General features: G+C 51.8%; 1 protein-coding gene across 1 annotated transcript in view; it reads right to left on the bottom strand.

The window, feature by feature from the left end:
• SPTB (spectrin beta, erythrocytic) overlaps positions 1 to 19,317 on the bottom strand; it is a 69,277-nt gene that overhangs the window by 27,165 nt on the left and 22,795 nt on the right. The window contains exons 7-19 of the mRNA XM_068964338.1: positions 18,997 to 19,109; positions 17,817 to 18,004; positions 16,021 to 16,138; positions 14,799 to 14,957; positions 13,484 to 13,786; positions 12,317 to 12,467; positions 10,918 to 11,788; positions 9,770 to 9,907; positions 3,637 to 4,393; positions 2,812 to 3,014; positions 2,625 to 2,715; positions 1,247 to 1,393; positions 183 to 446 (exon numbers count right to left, since the gene is read on the bottom strand). Of these exons, the coding sequence (XP_068820439.1) occupies positions 183 to 446; positions 1,247 to 1,393; positions 2,625 to 2,715; positions 2,812 to 3,014; positions 3,637 to 4,393; positions 9,770 to 9,907; positions 10,918 to 11,788; positions 12,317 to 12,467; positions 13,484 to 13,786; positions 14,799 to 14,957; positions 16,021 to 16,138; positions 17,817 to 18,004; positions 18,997 to 19,109 (3,503 nt within the window). The remainder of the gene's footprint in view (positions 1 to 182; positions 447 to 1,246; positions 1,394 to 2,624; positions 2,716 to 2,811; positions 3,015 to 3,636; positions 4,394 to 9,769; positions 9,908 to 10,917; positions 11,789 to 12,316; positions 12,468 to 13,483; positions 13,787 to 14,798; positions 14,958 to 16,020; positions 16,139 to 17,816; positions 18,005 to 18,996; positions 19,110 to 19,317) is intronic.

Here is a 19,317-nt window from a genome sequence, read left to right as displayed (position 1 = left end):
ACCCTGTCTGGACCCATCCCTGTCTTACACACTGCAGAGGGCAGGAGCTGGGTTGTAAACTGGGAGACGTGATAAAAGCCAGCCTAGCTAAGGGGACAGGCGGGTACTCCCTTTCAGGTTGCAGCTTTGCTGCCAAGACTCCCTCCATGCCAACGGCCCCAGTCTGCAGCCCGTGCACTCGCCTTCAGCTTAGCCAGCATCCTGTTGACACTGGTCAGGTCCTTGCCCAGGTCGTCTGACTGCAGCTGGTCCTCCATGGCCCGGATCCACTTGTTGAGGTCGGCCTGGGTCTGCGAGCGCATGTCGGAGCTCCTGGCAGCTGATAGCTGCCAAGCCGTCTCTTGTGTGTTGGCCTGAAGCTCGTCCCAGAGCTGGTGCAGGGCTTCCAGCTTCTGCGACACCAGGGCTGCAAACTGGGGCTTCTCCTCCATCAGCTGCTTTCCTTCCTATGTGGGGAAGGAGAAGTGTTCACCCTATGACCTTGGAGAGGACCCTTGGAGAGCTGCCTTGCTCCAAATGGTTGCCAAGGGCTAACTGAGGGGAGGTCGGTGAGGGATGGATCTGTCTAGAACTTGGATGAGGCTTATCTGAAAAACTCTGTACCTCAAGAGTTATTTGCAGCAGAAACTGAGGCACGTGGAGGTTAAGGCAGCCTGGCTTGGAGCCTGTATACTGCACTACGATGGACACAAACTCGTGTGGCTCCCAGGCCTGCTTTTTCCGGATAGCCACAGGAGCAAGAGGCTCCTCTTTCTCCTCTCTTTTTCTTCCCAAGCCTGACTCCAGCCATATTTTTGACTTGGGCCCCTGGACAAGCTTGTTACAGACAGGACCTCTGCTATGAATGACAATTCCCTGGTGGTTCTGCCCATCCAAACAATGAGGGTCAGTTGTCCCCGAACCACTCTGCTCATCTCACAGATCTCCCTGCCTCTGGGCAGGACATCCTGGTGAGGACGATGGATGGCAGACGAGAGATTACTGCTGTCCTGGCACTGGATGCACAGGCTCATGTTCTTAGTGTCTGGACTGTCCCAAGACTCAAGTGACCCGCAGGAGGCACCCACTCTGTGCAGGCTTAACATTGGATTATCGGGAGTTCCAAGGTTTAACTACTACTTGGAGAAGTTTTTCACATCCAGGTTCTCTACCGCTCAGCAAGCTCTGGGCCAGTGTCTGTCCGCCATGTGCAGCCCCACTCAAGGAAGCATCCCCAAGCAGAGACCCCACCACTTGCTCTGCTCACCGCATCAATGTTCTCCAGCCACCCCTGGTGGGAAGCCAGCTCTGCCATGAATGCCTGGTGCTTTAGCCATTTGTTATGAAGGTTTCGAGCTTCATCATAGGAGACATCCTGAGATGTTAGCAGCTTGTCATTGATCCAGAGAGTGAGCTGTGGGCAGAAAAAATGGGATCCATGGTCCCTGAGTGTCCCTCTTTGGCCAGGGGTTCATGGCTGAACCTGCTGCCCACCTCTGGCTGCAGAAGAAGGCCAAGGGGAGGAAGTATGAACACAACGAAGTACTCCCCTCTGACTCAGGATCCCTAACTCCCAGGACAGGAAACTTAACTTGCGTGGTCTCAGGGCTGAAACACAGGCTCCCCCGTGTCTTCCCCTCTAGAGCATGCATGTGCAGTACAACACCAGGAATATTCACACTTCTCTCCGCATTTCCAGGACTGAGGACAGGGCCTGGCCTATTGCAGTAGCTCAACATGTGTTTACTGAATGGATGGTTAAACCCACCCTTTGGCAGTAGGGTGAAAAAATGTTATCTGAGGACAAAGCCAAGGGCAGACCCTATAATGAGGGGAGTAAAGGAAGAACTTTCGGGTCTCTCTTGTTTCCGAGATGTCCTGGCATTACACCAAGCTTGGTTGGTACCAAGGGCAGAGGTGGGTGAGGACAAAGTCATTTGAGTTGAGAGGAAAGGGGTATGAGGATGGAAGCAACAAAAATGTCAGGGGAAGCCCCATTCCACATGGAAGCACTGTTCATGGAGAGACCTAGGAGTGCAGGGTAAAGATTTTCCTGGACAGCTCACCCCAGGCTGAGTGAGGAACTTCTGAGTCAGCGGTTCTCCAACCGAAAAGCTTGTTGAGAATGCTGCTCTCTATCTCACCCCCTAAGTTCTGATTCATCTAGGCCCAACGGGGGCCCAGAAGTCTGCGTTTACCTAGAGCCAGGACCAGCTCCATAACTTGCAGGGCCTGGTGTAAAATGGAAATATTCAAAGTCATTGGGAATTGCAAGCTGGCAACAGCAGAGTATTAAACCAAACATGAGGCCCTTGTACACAGCGGGGCCCTGTGTGAATGCAAAGGTCACATGACTTTCAGGCCAACCCTGACCAGGACCCTAGGTGATTTTAATACAGATAGTCCTTGGGGCCCTTGTTGAGAAATCTTACCCCAGACTTGACAAATTAAAAGATATCTTTACATATGTTAAAAAAAAATTGAAATCAAAGATTCTAGAGGATGAAGGACTTAAGCCGTTATGAGCCCAGAGCTCTCTGCTTTTAGAATCCAGACTCCTGAGTTAGAAAGGACTTCCCACCTCCAAGGCACCATGCTTCTAGAGGTAATCTCCTGCAAAGTGGCCAGCCTGGCTGGAGCCTTACCTCCTGGCAGTTCTGCAGGAAGTTCTGGAGCTCCAGGTTGTCTTTCAGAAGCTCTGAGGCCTCCAGGGCCTTTTCGTTGTTCTTCCTGTGCCTGCAAGGAAAGCCGGAACACAAGTCACGAGGGTGCTGTGTACCGCACCACTACCCTACCTGGCTCCGGCCCCCCAACCCTTGGGGCAGAGAGTACCTGTCCTCAATCAGCTGCACCTTCTCCTTGATCTTGTCTGAGAAGAGGTTCCCCTCAGCTACCAGCTTGTTTCCAGAGTCCACAGGACTCAAAACCTTATCCCGGTTGTTCTCCATAGACACCAAGAAATCCTCAAACTTCCGGATCCCGGCCTCTGCAGCTTCTAAGGAGTCTGGGGGCTCCAAGTGAGCCAGGGTATATTCCTGTCGAAGCAAGTTTCCAGACAAGGCATGGAGGTGAGGAGGTGGAGGAGAGGGCCCTTGCCAGGCAGGAGCACCGTGTGCAGCCATGCAGGTTACGGCATGAATGGCGCCCCCTGCAGTTGCGCAAGGAGGAAGGTCCCTGAGTCCTGTTCCCTGCCCCTGCCCAGGGCACCTGATGAGGAGAGTACCCAAAGCCACATGGAAGGATAGCCACCCAGGGAAAAATTCACTTCTCTGAAGGCAAGGAGAGAAGAGGATAACAGAAGACGAGACGGTTGGGTGGCATCGCTAACTCAATGCACATGAGTTTGAGTAAACGCCAGGAGATGGTGAAGGACAGGGAAGCCTCGTACGCTGCAGTCCATGGGGTCACAAAGAGTCAGACATGACTGAGAGACTGAACAACAACAAGCCTCTAACTGGCCCAAGAATAAGACACAGTTTGGGACATGGGACTGGAAAGGGCATTGATAAGGAACAAAGAGGACTGTCTCCTGAGCTAGAGAGAATCTAAGAAAAGCCCAATTTGATCCCTGAGCCCTGGAGCACTTCTGCAGGCTTATAACCTACAAATTCTCTCTTGCCCTGAGAGATGCCCCAAGCCCCTACTGCCTCTCCCTACCTGGTTGCTGAGGATGGCCTCAGCCTGCTTGGCATCCTTCTGGAACTCCTGGAAGCCGAGGCACTGGGTGAGGGCCTGGCTGCGGCTCTCCCACATCCGGCTTAGGGCATCCCAGCCCTTTTCTAGGCCTTCTAGCCGCTGGGCCAGAAGCAGGTACTCTGGGTCTGTCTGGCCATGGGTCACCTTCTCTCCAGACACCCTAACTTTCTGGTAGCTCTCCTGGTGCCTGTCGATGTCGTCCTTGATGGCTGCATGCTGCTGCAGGAGCTGCTCGGCCTCCGGGAGGGACTCGGGCATGTCCTTGGAGGCCACATCCTTCTGGGTCGTGGATAGCCACGCCTGGAAGGCATCCAGATCCTGCAGGAAGGCCTGCAGCTGGCTGGCTTCCCCCAGGGAGGCCTCCTGGCTCTTCAAGGCCTGTTTTAGGCCCTGCCACAGCTCCTCCACGTATGCCTGCCTCTGCTCAATGTCCTTCTTCTGCTCGGGGTGTGACGCCATCAACCGCTGTGACTCCCGCTCCAGCGTGCCCAGACGGGTCTGGATGGCAGCCACGTCACGCTCCAGCCCTGACAACTTGCGCTGGATGGCAATGACCCCTGCCAGGTCCCGGGCCAGGTCCTTTGTGGACTCCACCACCTTCGTCTTGTCCATGATCCACTTGCCAGTCTCCTCGCAGTCCACGCAGTAGTTGTGCACCCGGAGGGCCGAGTCTACTGCCTCCCGCCGTTCGGACACCATGGTCTGGAAGCCCTGCCACCTGCCGAGGGAGACGGGAGTCAGGCAGCCTCTTCCTTCACCCTTCCCACAGGGGGTCCCTTCCAGATTTCCCACCAGAGTCTCCCCTGATAGAACCTGCACACTGAAAAAAGAGTCATCTCCCCAGCAAACTGTAATGAGTCAGTTTATCCAAGTTTACCCAAGACAACAGAACTGCCAGAGCTTTCCATTAGCAGGAGGTGAGCTGTGATGTTATTACAATCATCAATAAAGCAACATGATGCTCTGTATATAAGCTCTATGTGTAGCTGAAATTCAGGAAAACTTGCAATTTCCCAGCTTTTTGAAATGCAAGCATATCTCGTTTTATTCAGCTTTGCTTTACTGTACTTCACAGATACTATGGGGCTTTTGTTTTTGTTTTCTTTTATGAATCGAGGACCTGTAGCAATCCCTTGTTGAAACATCTATTAGTGCCATTTTAGCAACATTTGCTCACTTCATTTCTATCATATTTTGGTAATTACTGCAACATTTCAAACTCTCTCATTATTATACTTGTATGGTGCTCTGTGGGCAGTGAACTTTGATGTTACTATTGCAAAAAGGTTATGACTCACTGAAGGCTCAGAGGATGAGCATTTCTTAGCGATAAAGTATTTTTAAATTAATGTTTGTACATTGTTTTCCTAGGCATAATGATGTTGCACACTCAGTAGACTACAGTACTTTTTGTAAACAACTTTTATATGCACTGGGAACTCCCCAAATTTGTGTGTGACTCGTTTTATTTTGATATTGATATTTTGATATTTGATTATTGGGGTGGTCGGCAACTGAACCCACATTATTTCTGAGGTATGCCTATACTGAAAATAATTAGAAACACCCCATTATCAACCATAGAAAAGCTTTATGACACAGGATCCCAGCTGCCCCAGAGGAACCACACAAATGTCTAAGACCATGTTCCAAGTGCCCAGGGCCTAAGGAAAGCCAGCATGGTTGTCAAAGAAAACAGTCGTAGTGAAGAGAAGGAAGATGAAGAGGAAGGGGGAAGGAGAAGTTGGGATTGTAATGAAAACATCTTAACCTTCATGTGCAGTGTGGAATGAACCTGGGGAGTGTGCAAAAGATGGGCAGATGTCCTGCAACTTGTGTGCAGCCCACAGTAAGCCTCTTCTAAAGAGCCGCTCAGTAGCCTGGGTCCACACCACCAGGGACACCTCCCCTGGACCTGGGTTTACTCATCCTGCCTCACTGTGACCTGGAAGCACACGAGAGTATGCTGAACGTGCAGTCGCTAACTGAGCTCATCTCTCTTGATTACCCACAACGTATAAGCATTATGAAGAGCTTTGGGAACATACGGTCATAGCTAGACTTTACTCTGGCTTTGGCCCCTAGGGAATAATAGTCATAGCCAGACTTTGCTCCATGGAGTGTATGAGTTAGAAAGAAAGTATGATAAACTCATCAAGCAACAATAATATAAAGTACGATGTACATAGCACACACCAGGCAGAGGACTAAGGGAGCTATGAGGAGCAGGAGGGGTGGTAAGAGCAGGTCACACGGTGGTCCTCTGAGCTGTGCTTCAATGAACACTTCACCAGCAGTGAGCTATTTAAGGATGGGGCCCTGAGTCACTCATCTTTGCAGCCCAGGCACCTGGGGATGGAGGTAGAGGGAGGAGGCAGATGGACTGGGTAGAGTGCATTGTGGGCATTCCCAGGGTGACCGCAGTCTGGGGGTGGAAGACAGGTCTGCAAAGCAGTGGGAGGAGGGCTGGGAAGGATCGGGAATTCCAAGAGAGAGGAGGACGAGCCCAGAGAAAGGATGGGAAACTCCAGGAAAGAGGGGAGAAGAGTCCAGAGGTAAGGCCCCTGACCTCTGGGGAGCTTTATGCCTGTAACACGGATGCTGCTGAGGCTGGATGTTAAGGGAAAGGGGCTGGAGGTTCCCCCCAAGGTGGTCTGAAACTACTGTGAAAGGAAAGCGAGGTGCCTCAGGGCTGGGAGGCCTCCCAGCCCCATCCAGAAGCCACAGGAGACCATCCGGCGGTGCCCCCAGGAAGGAGGTTCCATGGTGACTTTCCAGGCTTTTTTTGGTATGGCCTCACTGCAGCCACCAGGCAGGGGCCACACAGGGGACAGGGTGACGTTTGGGTCTCGTCTGCCTCCCAAACCCACCTTCCCCTCCCCTGCACCGTCTCCAAAAGGGGGGACGTTGTTAGAGCTGCTCTAGGCAGCACTGGCCAGCCATGTCAGGAGTCCAGGTGTGGTCCTGGGCCCAAGATATTAGAAGATAATATTGGTCGACCAGAATGTGTATGGTGGAAGGTAATCACATATTCGGTAAGTGCTGAGTGACTCATTTCCGTTCTGTCCTCAGTCACGCACGGTGTTACATCACACAAGCATCAGGTACGTGTCTTGGGCCACTGTTCTAGGCTCTGGGGGTAGAACCATGGATGAAGTAAAATGCTCCCATTCAAATGGGCAGAGGCAAGTAAGTGCATACTCCACCAAGTGGTGACAAGTACAATGGAGAAAAGTTTAAGCACCAGTCCCTGGTGGTCCAGTGGTTAAACCTCTGCACTTGTAATGCAGGGGGCGCTGCTTCAATACCAGGTTGCTGCTGCTAAGTCGCTTCAGTCGTGTCCGACTCTGTGCGACACAGAGACGGCAGCCCACCAGGCTCCTCCGTCCCTGGGATTCTCCAGGCAAGAACACTGGAGTCGGCTGCCATTTCCTTCTCTAAGGCATGAAAGTGAAAAGTGAAAGGGAAGGCACTCAGTCGTGTCCGACTCTTCACGACCCCATGGACTGCAGCCTACCAGGCTCCTCCGCCCATGGGATTTTCCAGGCAAGAGTATTGGAGTGGGGTGCCACTGCCTTCTCCCAATACCAGGTTGGGAGACTAATATCTCACATGCTATGTGCTGTGATCAAAAAACCCCCAAATAAACAGTTTTAAAAAATCCAATTTAAAGGGGGGAAAAAAGGGGGGCTTCCCTGGTGGTCTAGTGATTTAGACCCTGCCTGCCAATGCAGGAGACATGGGCTCACTTTCTGGTCCAGGAAGATCGCACGTGCTGCAGGGCATCTAAGCCCTTTTCTGTAACGTCTAAGGCCTGTGGGTGGCAACTATTGAAGCCCACATGCCTAAAGCCTGGGCTCCACAAGAGAAGCCACTGCAATGAGAAGCCCGCACACTGCAGTCAGAGAGTAACCCCTGTTCGCTGCAACTACAGTGTAGATCCCACTCGTTGCAACTACAGAAAGCCTGCATGCAGCAATGAAGACCCAGCGCAGCCAAAAATAAATAATAAGCCATTTAAAAAAATCTTTAAAATTAAAAGGAAGCAAGAATATGGGATTGAGGCAGAGGAATTGGATGGGAACGAGGAGGTGATATTGTGAATGGGGTGGTCAGTGTGAACTGCACCAAGAAGAGGACATGTGACCTGAGATCTGAGTAACGTGTGGGAGTGAGGATACCTGCGAAAAGAATATTCCTAACAGAGGGAGCCTCAGACAATAAAATCTTGGCACTCAGAGGTGTGGACGCTATATACGATGCTGTGGACACTGTATAAGATACCATGGGCATTGTATAAAATACTGCGGACACTGTATGAGATACTGTGGACACTATGAGATACTGTGGACACTATGAGATACTGTGGACACTAGAAAATATCATGAACACTATAAGATACCATAGACACTGTAGAAAATACTGTGGACACTGGATAAGATACCGTGGACACTGGATAAGATACCGTGGACACTATAAGATACCGGTCTTCATTTACTTACAGTCTAGTAGAAACGTTCTTAAAAGATGAAAGTAATTATAATAAAAGATAGAGTGTGAAACTCAAAATCAGTCAAGGAAAGATACTTTTTCATCCTGGAAACTGTGAAGGAGAGAAACCTGTACTGGCGTGAAAACAAGCATGGTTTAGCCCATATTGTTGGAGGAGGATGGTCTCTGTAGAGAGAATGGCACCCACATGGAGGCAGGACCGTGGGTACAGGTGAAGGAGGACGGTTGTCTTTAGAAACAGTCAAAGAGCTATCACGTGGAAGAAGAACTGGAGTAAGTTTCAATACCTCTAACAGGAAGAGCCAGAACCGACGTATACAAATTTCAAGGAGGCAGATTTCCACTCACGATGAGATCCAACTTTCTAACAAAAGGGACTGACCCCAGTGGGGTGGGCTACATGGGGAGGAAGCGTTTGTGCAGGATGCAGGCTGTCTGGGATATGTGGCTCAGGAAGCTTTCAATTCCCAGATGTAACGGAAAGCCATCTTACCTTTCCAGGCCTCTAAGGATGGCAAGTACCTTGGTGTATTCCACTTAGGACAGTGCAAGGCTTAGGTGTCTGTAACAGCATTCTCTGACTATAGCTCCTCAAAGCAGCAGATTACTGGCTGACAAGTTCTTCCTGTCTGTCTGTCTGTCTGTCTGTCTCTCTCTCTCTCTCACACACACACACACATGCACACACACGCATCACTGTTACCTCCAAGCCTAAAGTAGAACTGGAGGCATCCCCCTCCTTGGCATAAACCTCAGCTGGCAGGGGACCCTCCTGAATTACAGCCCTCTTCTTTGGATGCTGAGACAATCTGGTGGCTCCGAAGTATCAGGGGGTTGCCCTTTGCCTCCTCTTAAGCCCCCTGGGCTGCTCCTTTTCTTTACAGCCAAGTCTTCCCTAACCCCACCTCCTGGTTGCCTCAGGCAGCGCAGGGCTCAGGCACAAGTGTGGGGTAATGGATTGGGGCAGCGGCGAGGCAGTGAGCATGGCGCTGCGCATGTAAAGCCCAGGGCACTGAACGGAACACAGGTGCATGCGCTGTCCTGGTGTGCCAATTACATCCTAAGCAGTCCCTCTCCAAAGCTCCTTAAGGCCTGTTTTTCCTTCTGGCCATGATGTGTGCTCAAGGCTTCTTGCTAATTCTCCTCTTCGTTCAAGCCAGTCTCATTATCAATGCTGCATTTTGGCACAAGCAGGAGCTTTCTTTTATGGACAGTACTTAAGAGCTCTCAGAAAGCAATCTTCCCTGCCTAAGAACATCCGGGGAAATGTGGCCTGAGAACCACATGGCCTGATTCTAACTGTGGATGCACTCAGGGCATTTCCTCCATTGCTCAGCACATACCCATTCCAGGCACAGCACTGCAGCTCTTTGAACACACCTCTCTCCCTGGGCTGGTCACCACCCAGGTCCCTCCTCCCTAGGGCTATAGCTCCAGGGTCAGAAGGAGACCATGGCAGATGGAGGCAGGAACTCTGAGGGTACAAACCTGGCATGCATAGCAGGCCTCCTGACTTCTGGGCCACACCCCACAGATGTGCCAGAAAAGAAGCCCCCATCTCCGAGCCCTCTCCACATCCCACCTGGTATTCAGGTGGTCCTGGCACTTCTTCACTTCTGCACTGCGTGGGTGGTTACTCTCTACCAGGCTGTTGGCAGCAAGGTTCACTCCATCAATCTGAGTCATCAACGTCTTCATCTCCTGGTCCAGGATGTCAAACCTGATGTGGACAGAGAAAATGAGGATTGCTAAGACTTTTGCTTTCTGCCCTGCTCTTGCTTTCTCCTTCCACCTCCTTCCACCAGGTAAGAGGGGAGATAGGAGAAAGGTGTGCTGACATTCCCTCTTTTCTGGTTCATGGGTCCAGTTTCATGGTTTAGCATTTCCTGGATGAGGCTAGGAGAGACCTGGTTACTTATACAGGCCAGTGCCTCAACAGAGATGGAGGAAAAATGAGGTGTGGGTGGTGTTGACGGCTACAGAAAGCACCTGCCACACCTCCACTGGCCCAGCTGCTGCTCATGAACACGGTTCCACCGCTTCCACCTGAAGGATACCTCTCCAGTCAGGTGCTCCGTCCCTGGGGAGGAGAAGGGCACGCTGCTGAGGCTGTGGGCATCCTGTGTTATGAAAGCTGACCCCTCTGAGATAAGAGCCCAGGTCCCTCCAGCATCAGCATGGGACCACCGGGGCAGGATCAAGGAGTGGCCTCTTTCTCTCAGCTCCTTGGATTCCGTATTCAGGATGCTGGGGGCAAGCCTTGCCATGCCGGAGTGCTGATGGAACTCAAATACTGCAAATGAGAGTGGCTTGGACTGACAGTTTACAGACTGGTCTCTGAGGCCCCTGAGGGTTCATGTGGTTTAGGGACTGCCACCAAAAGACAGAGCTTATGGGGTCTAGCCTCTCACCTCCCCCTTAATCATGTCCCCTCCGCTTTCCTCTGTGTTACATATCAGGGGTTCCATATACAATTCATTTGAACAAAGGCTGCTGTTACTGAAAAGCCATCAAACACTTGGACTAGAAAGAGCCCCTTTGGGAAAGGCCCCGGGGGGTGCAGTGCCCAAAGCCACAGAGCCAGATGAGACCTCATGACTCCCGGTGCCTGGCCTCTGGGACAAAGGACGTCCGACAGCCCCTCAGAGAGGGCCTTGCTGATCTGGAGGCTGTTTGGGGACTAGGAGCAGAGACTGTAGCGGGTGGTGAGAGGGGAGGGCCAGCTCTGACCTGTGCTGCACGACCTCCAGGTCCTCCAGCGTGTCCGGGATCTCCATCTGGGCCAGCCACTTCCCCTTCTCGCCCATCCACAGCTCACAGGCGTCTGTCTCCCCAAACACCGTGTACAGGTCCAGGGCATCCTGCAGCCTCTGCCGCCGCATGTCCGCCTGGGCCACCACCTGCTGGTAGAGATCCCGGAGGGCCTGCAGCCGGTTGGTCACGTCTGGGGAATCCTGGAACCCTTGGGGGAAGTCCTGCGCCTGCTGTTCCAGGTGCTCCATCACTCCGCGGCTCTCCTCCAGCTCCTCCAGGAACTCCTTGTGCTTTTTCCCCAGGGCCCGTGTGGCCCCTTCATCCTGCCCCACGTCTTCCCCTGAGAGCAGCCGGTGGGCATCCTGTAGCCAGGCCTTCAGATCATCTGCATCGCCCTGGAACTGGAAGAAGTTCTCAGTGTCCTGGAGGTTTTTCTTGCAAAAGGCAGCGAGGTCCTTCAGCTCGTTCCACTGGTCAGACACCTTCTTGATCCGGACCTCAATCCGCTCATGCCCAAACTGCTTGCGTGCCACCATGCCCTCGGCCTCCCGGAAGATCTGGCCCAGGTGGGCATCCAGCCCGCGCAGCTCATCCTCAAAGGCTTTGTGCTTACGCTGCAGGATGAGCACGCTGGTCAGGTCCTTGCCATAGTCCAGGGAGGAGTAAATCTGCTCCTTCTCCTTGATCCAGCTCTCGGCCTCATCCATCTCCCAGAAGAACTTACAGAGCCGCTTGGACTGCTCCAGCTGGGCCTTGCGCCCAGCTGCCGTGTTGCTCAGCTCCTCGAAGCACTGTTCCAGGTGGCTGACACGATCCCGGATGACCTGGGGGTCACAAGGCTGGTACCCTGGGTGGCATGGGAAGAGGAAGGACAAAGGGGACAAGGGCTTCATCATCTCTGGGCAAGCTTCAGATCTAGAACCACACCACCTAGAACCTGCCATCTCACTGGGGCTTTGGGATTGGATGCAGAGGGTCTCAGTTGCTCAGAGGATAGGCTTTTAATTGGTTCTTTATAATGAGTTTCCACTAAAACTCCAGGAATAAGAGGGGTTAAAAGTTGGATCAGCTCTCAGTAGAAACGCATAATGTGAAATTCTTTTTAAAAAGACCCAGGCATTAATTTCTAGATGATTCTTCCAAGAGGCAGCAGGGGTCACCTATTTAAGACTTGAACCAGCCAAGAGGATGAAAGAAGAAGGATACCTTCTTGGTGCTTACACATCTTTCTGATAATAGATGACTGAAGCAGTCGCCTGCTCTCTGGAGAATTTTGCTCCCCCTCAAACTTTCTTGCAGCTAGATTTATCCACCCTGGGGTGCTGGAGTGCTGGGCCAGAGGCCTCAACAGAAAAACCTCAGCCCGCAGCCTTACCTGGCCCCTCAGCGAACTGCAGGGTGGCTGTGGTGATGGCCTTCACTTTGTCCCCTTGGATGGCAATGTCAGCCTCCATCAACTTGTGTTTCTGTAGCAAGTCCTCGACCTCCAACAAGTGCTTCCCAAACTCAGCAGACAAGAGGTGAGCCTGGCGAAGAGGACAGACAGGGTAGAGGGAGTAAGGAGAGGCGAAGAGACCCACATGCTAGGAGAATAACCTTCCTAAGTGAGGGTCCATGGCACTGGGGACCAGGATATCAGATGCAGCTGGAAAATGCAGCTGCCCAATGGGAAAGAGGCTACAGAGCAGGAGTTCCCACTGGGGGTGCCCATCAGAATCATCCAGGGAGCATCTTTCAAGAGTTCAAGTGCTATACTCAGTCTGCCCACGTGTGCCCCAGGGGTGGGACCTGGGTGTACGTATTTTAAGAAAGTTCCATGGGGGCTTTCCTCATGGTCCAGAGGTTAAGACTTCACCTTCCAGTGCAGGGGATATGGGTTTGATCCTTGGTGGGAGAGCTAAGATCCTACATGCCTCAGGGCCAAAAAACTGGAACATAAAACATAAGCAACACTGAAACAAATTCAATAAAGACTTTAGAAATGGCCTGTATCTTCAGGATGGGGAACACATGTGCACCCAGGGCTGATTCATGTGAATGTATGGCAAAAACCAACACAATATTGTAAAGTAATTAGCCTCCAATTAAAATTTAAAAAAAAAGAAAAAAATGGCCTGTATCAGAAAATCTTAAAAAAAAAAAAAAGAAAGCCCCAGTCAGTCTGCCGTGTGTCCTCAGTTGAGAGACACTGTGATAGCAGGAGAGGAGACTCAGGCTTCTCAGTGGCCCTGGATGCCAAGGTCTGGATGCCAACTAGAGTCAGATCGTGATTACTCAGAGCCCGATTCTCCAGGCTCCCGAGGGAGGCTGTCTCGTCCAGGCCCTACAGGCCAGCACCTGTGTAACTATGAACCCCAGATTTCTTGATCACCGGGGATAGAGCAGACTGGAGCAGAGCGAGCTAAGCTGCTGAGAGGCAGATGCCATCAGACACTGCTGCCTTAGGTGCTCTGCTCTGACTCGGCCGTGGGGCTGGGAGGCGGCTACGGAAGCACAGCTGGCTGAAGCCTCAGGTGGAGGGGGCGGGGGTGCCCAGGCCCACCTTGATGCCGTCCATCCAGTCAATGCTGTGCAGCATGTCCTGGAAGAGCTTCTGCAGGTCCAGCGTCTTCTCCAGCCTCTGGCGCCGGGCCCGCAGCAGCTCCTGCAGGTAGTCCCACAGGCGCAGGATGTTGTCCTTGCGGGCCGTGATGCGCTTCTGGTCATGGTAGTTCTCCCGCTCCAGCTCCTGGGCCAAGTCCTCCAGGGCCCGCACCCGCTCCTCATAGGCAGCCGTGTCTGTCTCGATGGCCTCGTGCTTCTTCTTGGCGGCCTCCACTGCTGCCAGGTCGTACCCAAAGTTATCCTGTCCCCCAGGGAGAAAAACAGGCGGTTCGGTTAGGGTCCCCTTGGTTGGTCCCCAAGTGCAGAGAAATGGCAGGTCTTTTAGGAGCAACTTCTGCAGGAGAAAGCCCTTCTGCCATCTTTTTCAGCCTACCTTATCAGAGACAAGTTCCAAAGACTAAATGTCTCACAAGAACCTTGGCAAGAAGCTTGTGATTTTACTCACTGGGCCATCCGTGTGGGTGTAACCCTGGGTGACTATCACTGACAGAGTTCCTTCCCACCTGCTGGCACTCACCACCCTGCCTGGAGAGGACCTGTTCTAGGCAGGAAGGGGCTTCTTACTGGAAACCCTGCAGCTGCACACAGAGGGCTTGCCCCATGCTCTCTGGGGCACCTGCACACTCTCCAGTTCTTTCAGAATGCTTGCTTCCCCCTTCTGGATGGAATTTAATTTGATGCCAAGATCCAAGTGGGAAGGGACAGATGCTCTCATGGAGAATCAGTCCTGGGGTCAGTTTTTAGCTAGTGAAATGTGACACAGTCCTGAAGGCCAGAGTCCAAGGGGCATGTCTGACACCCACAAGGTGCACGGCTTCCATCGCATCCCCAGAGGACCCCTGAAATGTCGACTTGAACTCTGGCTCTGGGTGACGCTCCTGGCTCATGGGGGATAACCTTTGGGGCCAGTTTTGGATTGTGTGGCTCTTTCCTAAAATGAGACTTAATAGGGAATTCCCTGGAGGTCCAGTGGATAAGACTCCATGCTTCTAATGCAGGGGGCCCAGGTTCGATCCCTGGAGGGGAACTAAGATCCCACATGCTGCAACTAAGCCCATGCACTGCAATGAAGACCCAGTGCAGCCAAAAATAAATAATTTAAAAGTGAGACTTAGTCGATCTGGGAGAGTTCCTTTTCAGATGTCAATCCTGACCCACCCAATCACAGGGAGCAGGGCTGCAAGGCCTGTGGAGAGGCTTGTCCCATTCCGCCCGCCCCACCGCCTGCAGCCCCACATGCACCCCACCAGCACCTGGGCCACGAGGCGCTGGTTTTCGTTGAGCCACGTCTCTCTCATGGCAGCTTTTCTGTCAAAGCGCCGGGCCAGCTGCTCCAGCTTCTCCTGCCGGATGAGCTCATCCCTCAGGGCCAGCTCCCGCCGGTACTCAGCTTCCTCCAGGCTTTCCCAGGCCTGTGCGGGGGTGCAGATGAGAGCTCTTGGGATTTGGGGGTCCCATCCCAACTCTTTCACCAGTACTGAGTGATTTGAGGAATCCAGACAGAACCTAGCCTTCTAGTTTTCCTGTTTAAGCCCACTGAAGATTCAGGGAACACTGATCACGACCTCCCAGTCCCCACTTCCCCTAAACTGGCCTTCCTGTAAGTCAGTCTTGGTTTCATATAGTGTTATTGCCTTTGTGGGTGCTCAATAAATTCGTATTGAGTAAATGGTCACCACCATTCCACTGGAATTTCCAGGCGGTGGTAGGCCTCCAAATCTCCAAAGTGTCACAAGGCATTCGCCTTCATTAAAAGTAGTCGATATTCCCTAAAAGCCCTCCAGGTTCTAAAGAGAATCGGCTATAAACTGGACTCTGGGCATCTGAAGAGGGGACTTCACAGGTGGACAGTGGGTAGAGCCTGACCTCTCGCTGCTAGGCTTGGATAGTACCCCCAACAGCCAGCTGGTCATTATTAACAGCACAGAGAGTGGCTTGGCTTAACCCTGCCAGGAACCATTCCCTATGCCCTCATTAGGAGAAGCTCAGTTAACCCACTGGCAAGCCTACTGAATCCCCATTCTCATGGCATTTGAGCTGGAACTGTGTAGCAACTGCCTCTTTTTCTTTTTTTTAAACTGAAGTATAGTTGACTCACCGTATTGTATTAGTTTCAGGTGTATAGCATAGTGATTCAATACTTTTATAGATTATACTTCATATAAAGTTATCATAAAATACAGGCTATATTCCTTATACTGTACATTAAATCCTTGTATCTTATTTATTTGATAGGTTTGTACCTCTTCATCCCTGTCTCCTACTTGCCCCTCTCCCCACCCCTGAATGGAAGGATGGTGGGTAGAGTCTGACTTCTCAGGGCTAGGCTCAGACAGCACCCTCAATAGCCAGCTGTGTCATTAACAACACCACAGAGAGTGGCTTGACTTAACCCTTTCCAGGGACCATTCCCTGTGCTTCTATCAGGAGCTGAATTAAGCTAGTGGCATCATGAAATGGAAAACGCTGCTGTACCCGGTTGATGTCAGACACCAGTTTCCCATCGTGGGGCGTATACACTTTCTGATTGTTGGCTCTCATCCGGGACTGGATGGTAAAAAGTAGGACTTCCAGATTCCCCTTCTCCTGAAACCTGTTGAAAAAACAGGTTGGGTGATGAGGGTTGAGATTCCCACAGCCATTTTTTTCTTTCTTAAGTAAACATGGAACCCTGGCAGCTTGGAGCTTGGATAGCAAAGCATATTTCTCTTTAAAAAGTAAAAAGAAACACAACGTTATAAATCAACTATACTTCAGTAAAGTTTTTAAACAGTAAAAAAGGATAGAGGATCTATATGTTTTACCTGTTACAACATTAGTCTATCATACTCACCAACTGAGACCTAACAGGGGTTAAGTCTTTGCAACATAAATCAAAGAAAACACAACTACTGCCGTGTTTGCTCACCATTTGTTTCCATGGGGGAATGGCTAAGTGTTCTGGAAATTCCTGTAGGTATCAAGTTCTACCAATCGATACAAAGAAATTCTTCCCTGTTCTAAATGCTAAGGGCTCCCGACTAGCTCTTTACTTAGTTTTTTATGGAGTCAATAAGCCTTTGAAGCAGCATTATCCACCTACGAACATACCGCACAGAAAGCAACTTTCACCTGAGTACTAATGAGTTGGCTGTCCTGACAACTGTCCAAAAGTCCAGATGCTTCTGAGGGGCGAGGAAAGGCTGGGCTCCAGGAGGATGTCAGGGGGAGGGGACGATGGCAGCCGGATGGCCAGAACTGAGTTCGTCTAGAACCCAGTGTCCAGACGAGCTCCAGGTAACTGAGTATTTTCCCATTTCTGTACGTGGTCAAGTATCTACCCACTTTTCCCTCCTCCTTGTGGCAGCCGCAGATCAGCTGGTAAGCAAGGATCCCAGGCAGCCCGAGGCCAGCCCATATACCTGCTGCTCATAGGCACGTCAAGGAGGCTGTGACCTCGAGCACTGTCTTACGCAGCCAAGAGCTACCACCCCTGTGTGCAGTGCCGGGTAGACTCACAGGAGGTATTACCTCGATAAACATGGTTAGTGTCAGGCCAGAAATCAGATACTCATTTAAAGTACATTCTAGAGTCTGCATCTGGCCTTTCCCTGTTTGCGAGTCATGAGTGAATGAGCAGGGGAGGAATGAAGCATAGGTACCACTAATGAGCTAGAAATCTGTTTCAGGGGAGCTGGACAAGCTGAGAGCAGGGGAGCTAGAATGCTGTGTAGGTATGTGTGCGTGTGTGTGCACACGCGTGGCTGTATTTGAGTGTGCATATGTGCACGCAGGCCCTGCACACACTGCAGTGGAGCAGAGGTCCCGAGAGGCAGGCTAAGTGCTCTGCTGATGATGAGCAGTGACAGACGAGAGAGAAGAAGGATGTGTTTGATGATGAAGGAGGCCGCACGTGGCGAGCTCTGGGGCTGCGGATGCAGAGGTCGTTACCAGAGAACAAACCCACAGCTCGGTGTGCAGGAAAGAGGAAGTCTCCAGCACAGGTTCTTTGAAGAGATTCTGAAGCCTGAGATTTCATTCCTGCTCCCCACTCAGGGATCTGGATCTGAGAAAGTACTTCCTTGGCTATGAGTCAGGGGTTACTCAATGTCCATTTCCTGCAGGCTGACAGCTTGGGAGCAGGGAGACAAGACAGGACGAAGCAGGTGACAGACAGGCAGCTCTCTGACCTCCAGGATACGCCTCTCAGATCCCTTCTCCACACCCTCTCACCTTTGGGAGGTGGTTTCTCAGCAGTTGATGCCCACCCTCCCAGGTGCCCGGGCCCTTACTTGGGTGGCTTCTCGATGGTACGGTAGGTGCTGAAGGCCTGCAGCTGCTGCTGGACACCAGCCAGGGAGTTGGCGAACTGGCGGCTGTTCAGGACAGTGATGGTCTGCTCAATCCAGGTGAGCAGGTCCGAGGCCAGCCCACTGTACTTCTCAATCATCTTCTCGGTCTCAATGGCGTGGTCGATTACCTAGGGAATCACCTTGTGACTCATCCTCATTAGAAGGGTGAGGACGTCAGTGCAGAGGCCAACAGGGACCACAGTCGAGGTGGTCCTCCTCCTCGCAAGCCCTAGAGCGTTTATGTTCACTTTGTCCCCAGAGTCCAAGACCACTGCTGAGCAGAGGGCTGGATAGGTGGTGCAGGAGGGACCCGGCTGTGTTTGGGATCAGCAAAAGCTCCCTGTCCTCTCTCACCCTGTAAAAGACTGGAAAGCCCACTGTCCCAGGACGTCAGTCACCAGAGGAGCCAAAGTCTTGTTTATTTAAAAATGAGTATTAAGGATCGAGGTCATTGGAAAAGACCCTGATGCTGGGAAAGATTGAGGGCATGAGGAGAAGGAGGCAACAGAGGATGAGATGGTTGGATGGCATCACTGACTCAATGGACAGGAGTTTGAGCAAGCTCCAGGAGATGGTGAGGGACAGAGGCGGCTTGGCATGCTGCAGTCCATGGGGTCGCAGAGTTGGGTGTGACTGAGCGACTGAACGACAAGGATGGAAGGCTTCCAGGCACTGCCTTTACTCAACACCAGTGCATAAAGATGAATGAGAAATGGTCCCTACCCTGGAGGAGCTGAGGACCCAGCGTGAGGGTCTGCAGAATGGGGTGGCTCCTGGGTAGGCTATGGGAGCCTGCGAGATCGGACAGCACAATAGACTGATAAGTAAAAGCCTGTTTTGTTCCTGAGGGAACGTTCATGAGCCATGGGTCTGCAGGAGGAAGGTGGATTCGGAGCTACGACCTTGCTGAGCACAGATCATCAACCTGGGCTGGAATTCAGCTTGTGAGCCATTAATGTGGCAATGCTTGGCTTCAGAGGAGGTTGGTGGGAGTGATGTGAGCCCTTTCCTATGGCTGGGGTTGAGACATAAAGCTCTTAGGAGAGAAAGGGACTGTTTGTCAAGGCCTGCACATGGTGAACAGGAACCTGGGGGCCCTGGTCTCACAGCAGCTCCGTACCTTACCGACTCGCTTGCCCTCCACCGCCAGCACCTTCATCTTGGAAAAGTAGTGGTAAAACGCCACCACGTAGGTGATGATGGATTTCTCGTCAGGATTTTCTGTGAAGACATCTGCAAGGGGAAAGTGTGGGCTCTCAGGACCAGTTAGAAGCTGGAAATGTCAGGCTCAAGGGGTTCATCTCCCTGTGTCTCCAGCACGAAGTTTAACTACACGTACCGAGTGACAGGCAAGAATGGAAGAGGAATGAGGCTGTGGTTTAAGCCAGAGGATGAAATCCATATTATGACCACAAAGCAAGGAAAAAGGGAAAAGGAGGGG

The sequence above is a fragment of the Capricornis sumatraensis genome, chromosome 2, assembly GCF_032405125.1.
Source record: "Capricornis sumatraensis isolate serow.1 chromosome 2, serow.2, whole genome shotgun sequence".
In the NCBI taxonomy this organism is placed as follows: Eukaryota; Metazoa; Chordata; class Mammalia; order Artiodactyla; family Bovidae; genus Capricornis; species Capricornis sumatraensis.
The sequence above is the reverse complement of the archived record's forward strand: the minus strand, read 5'-3'. Positions and strand labels throughout refer to the sequence as shown.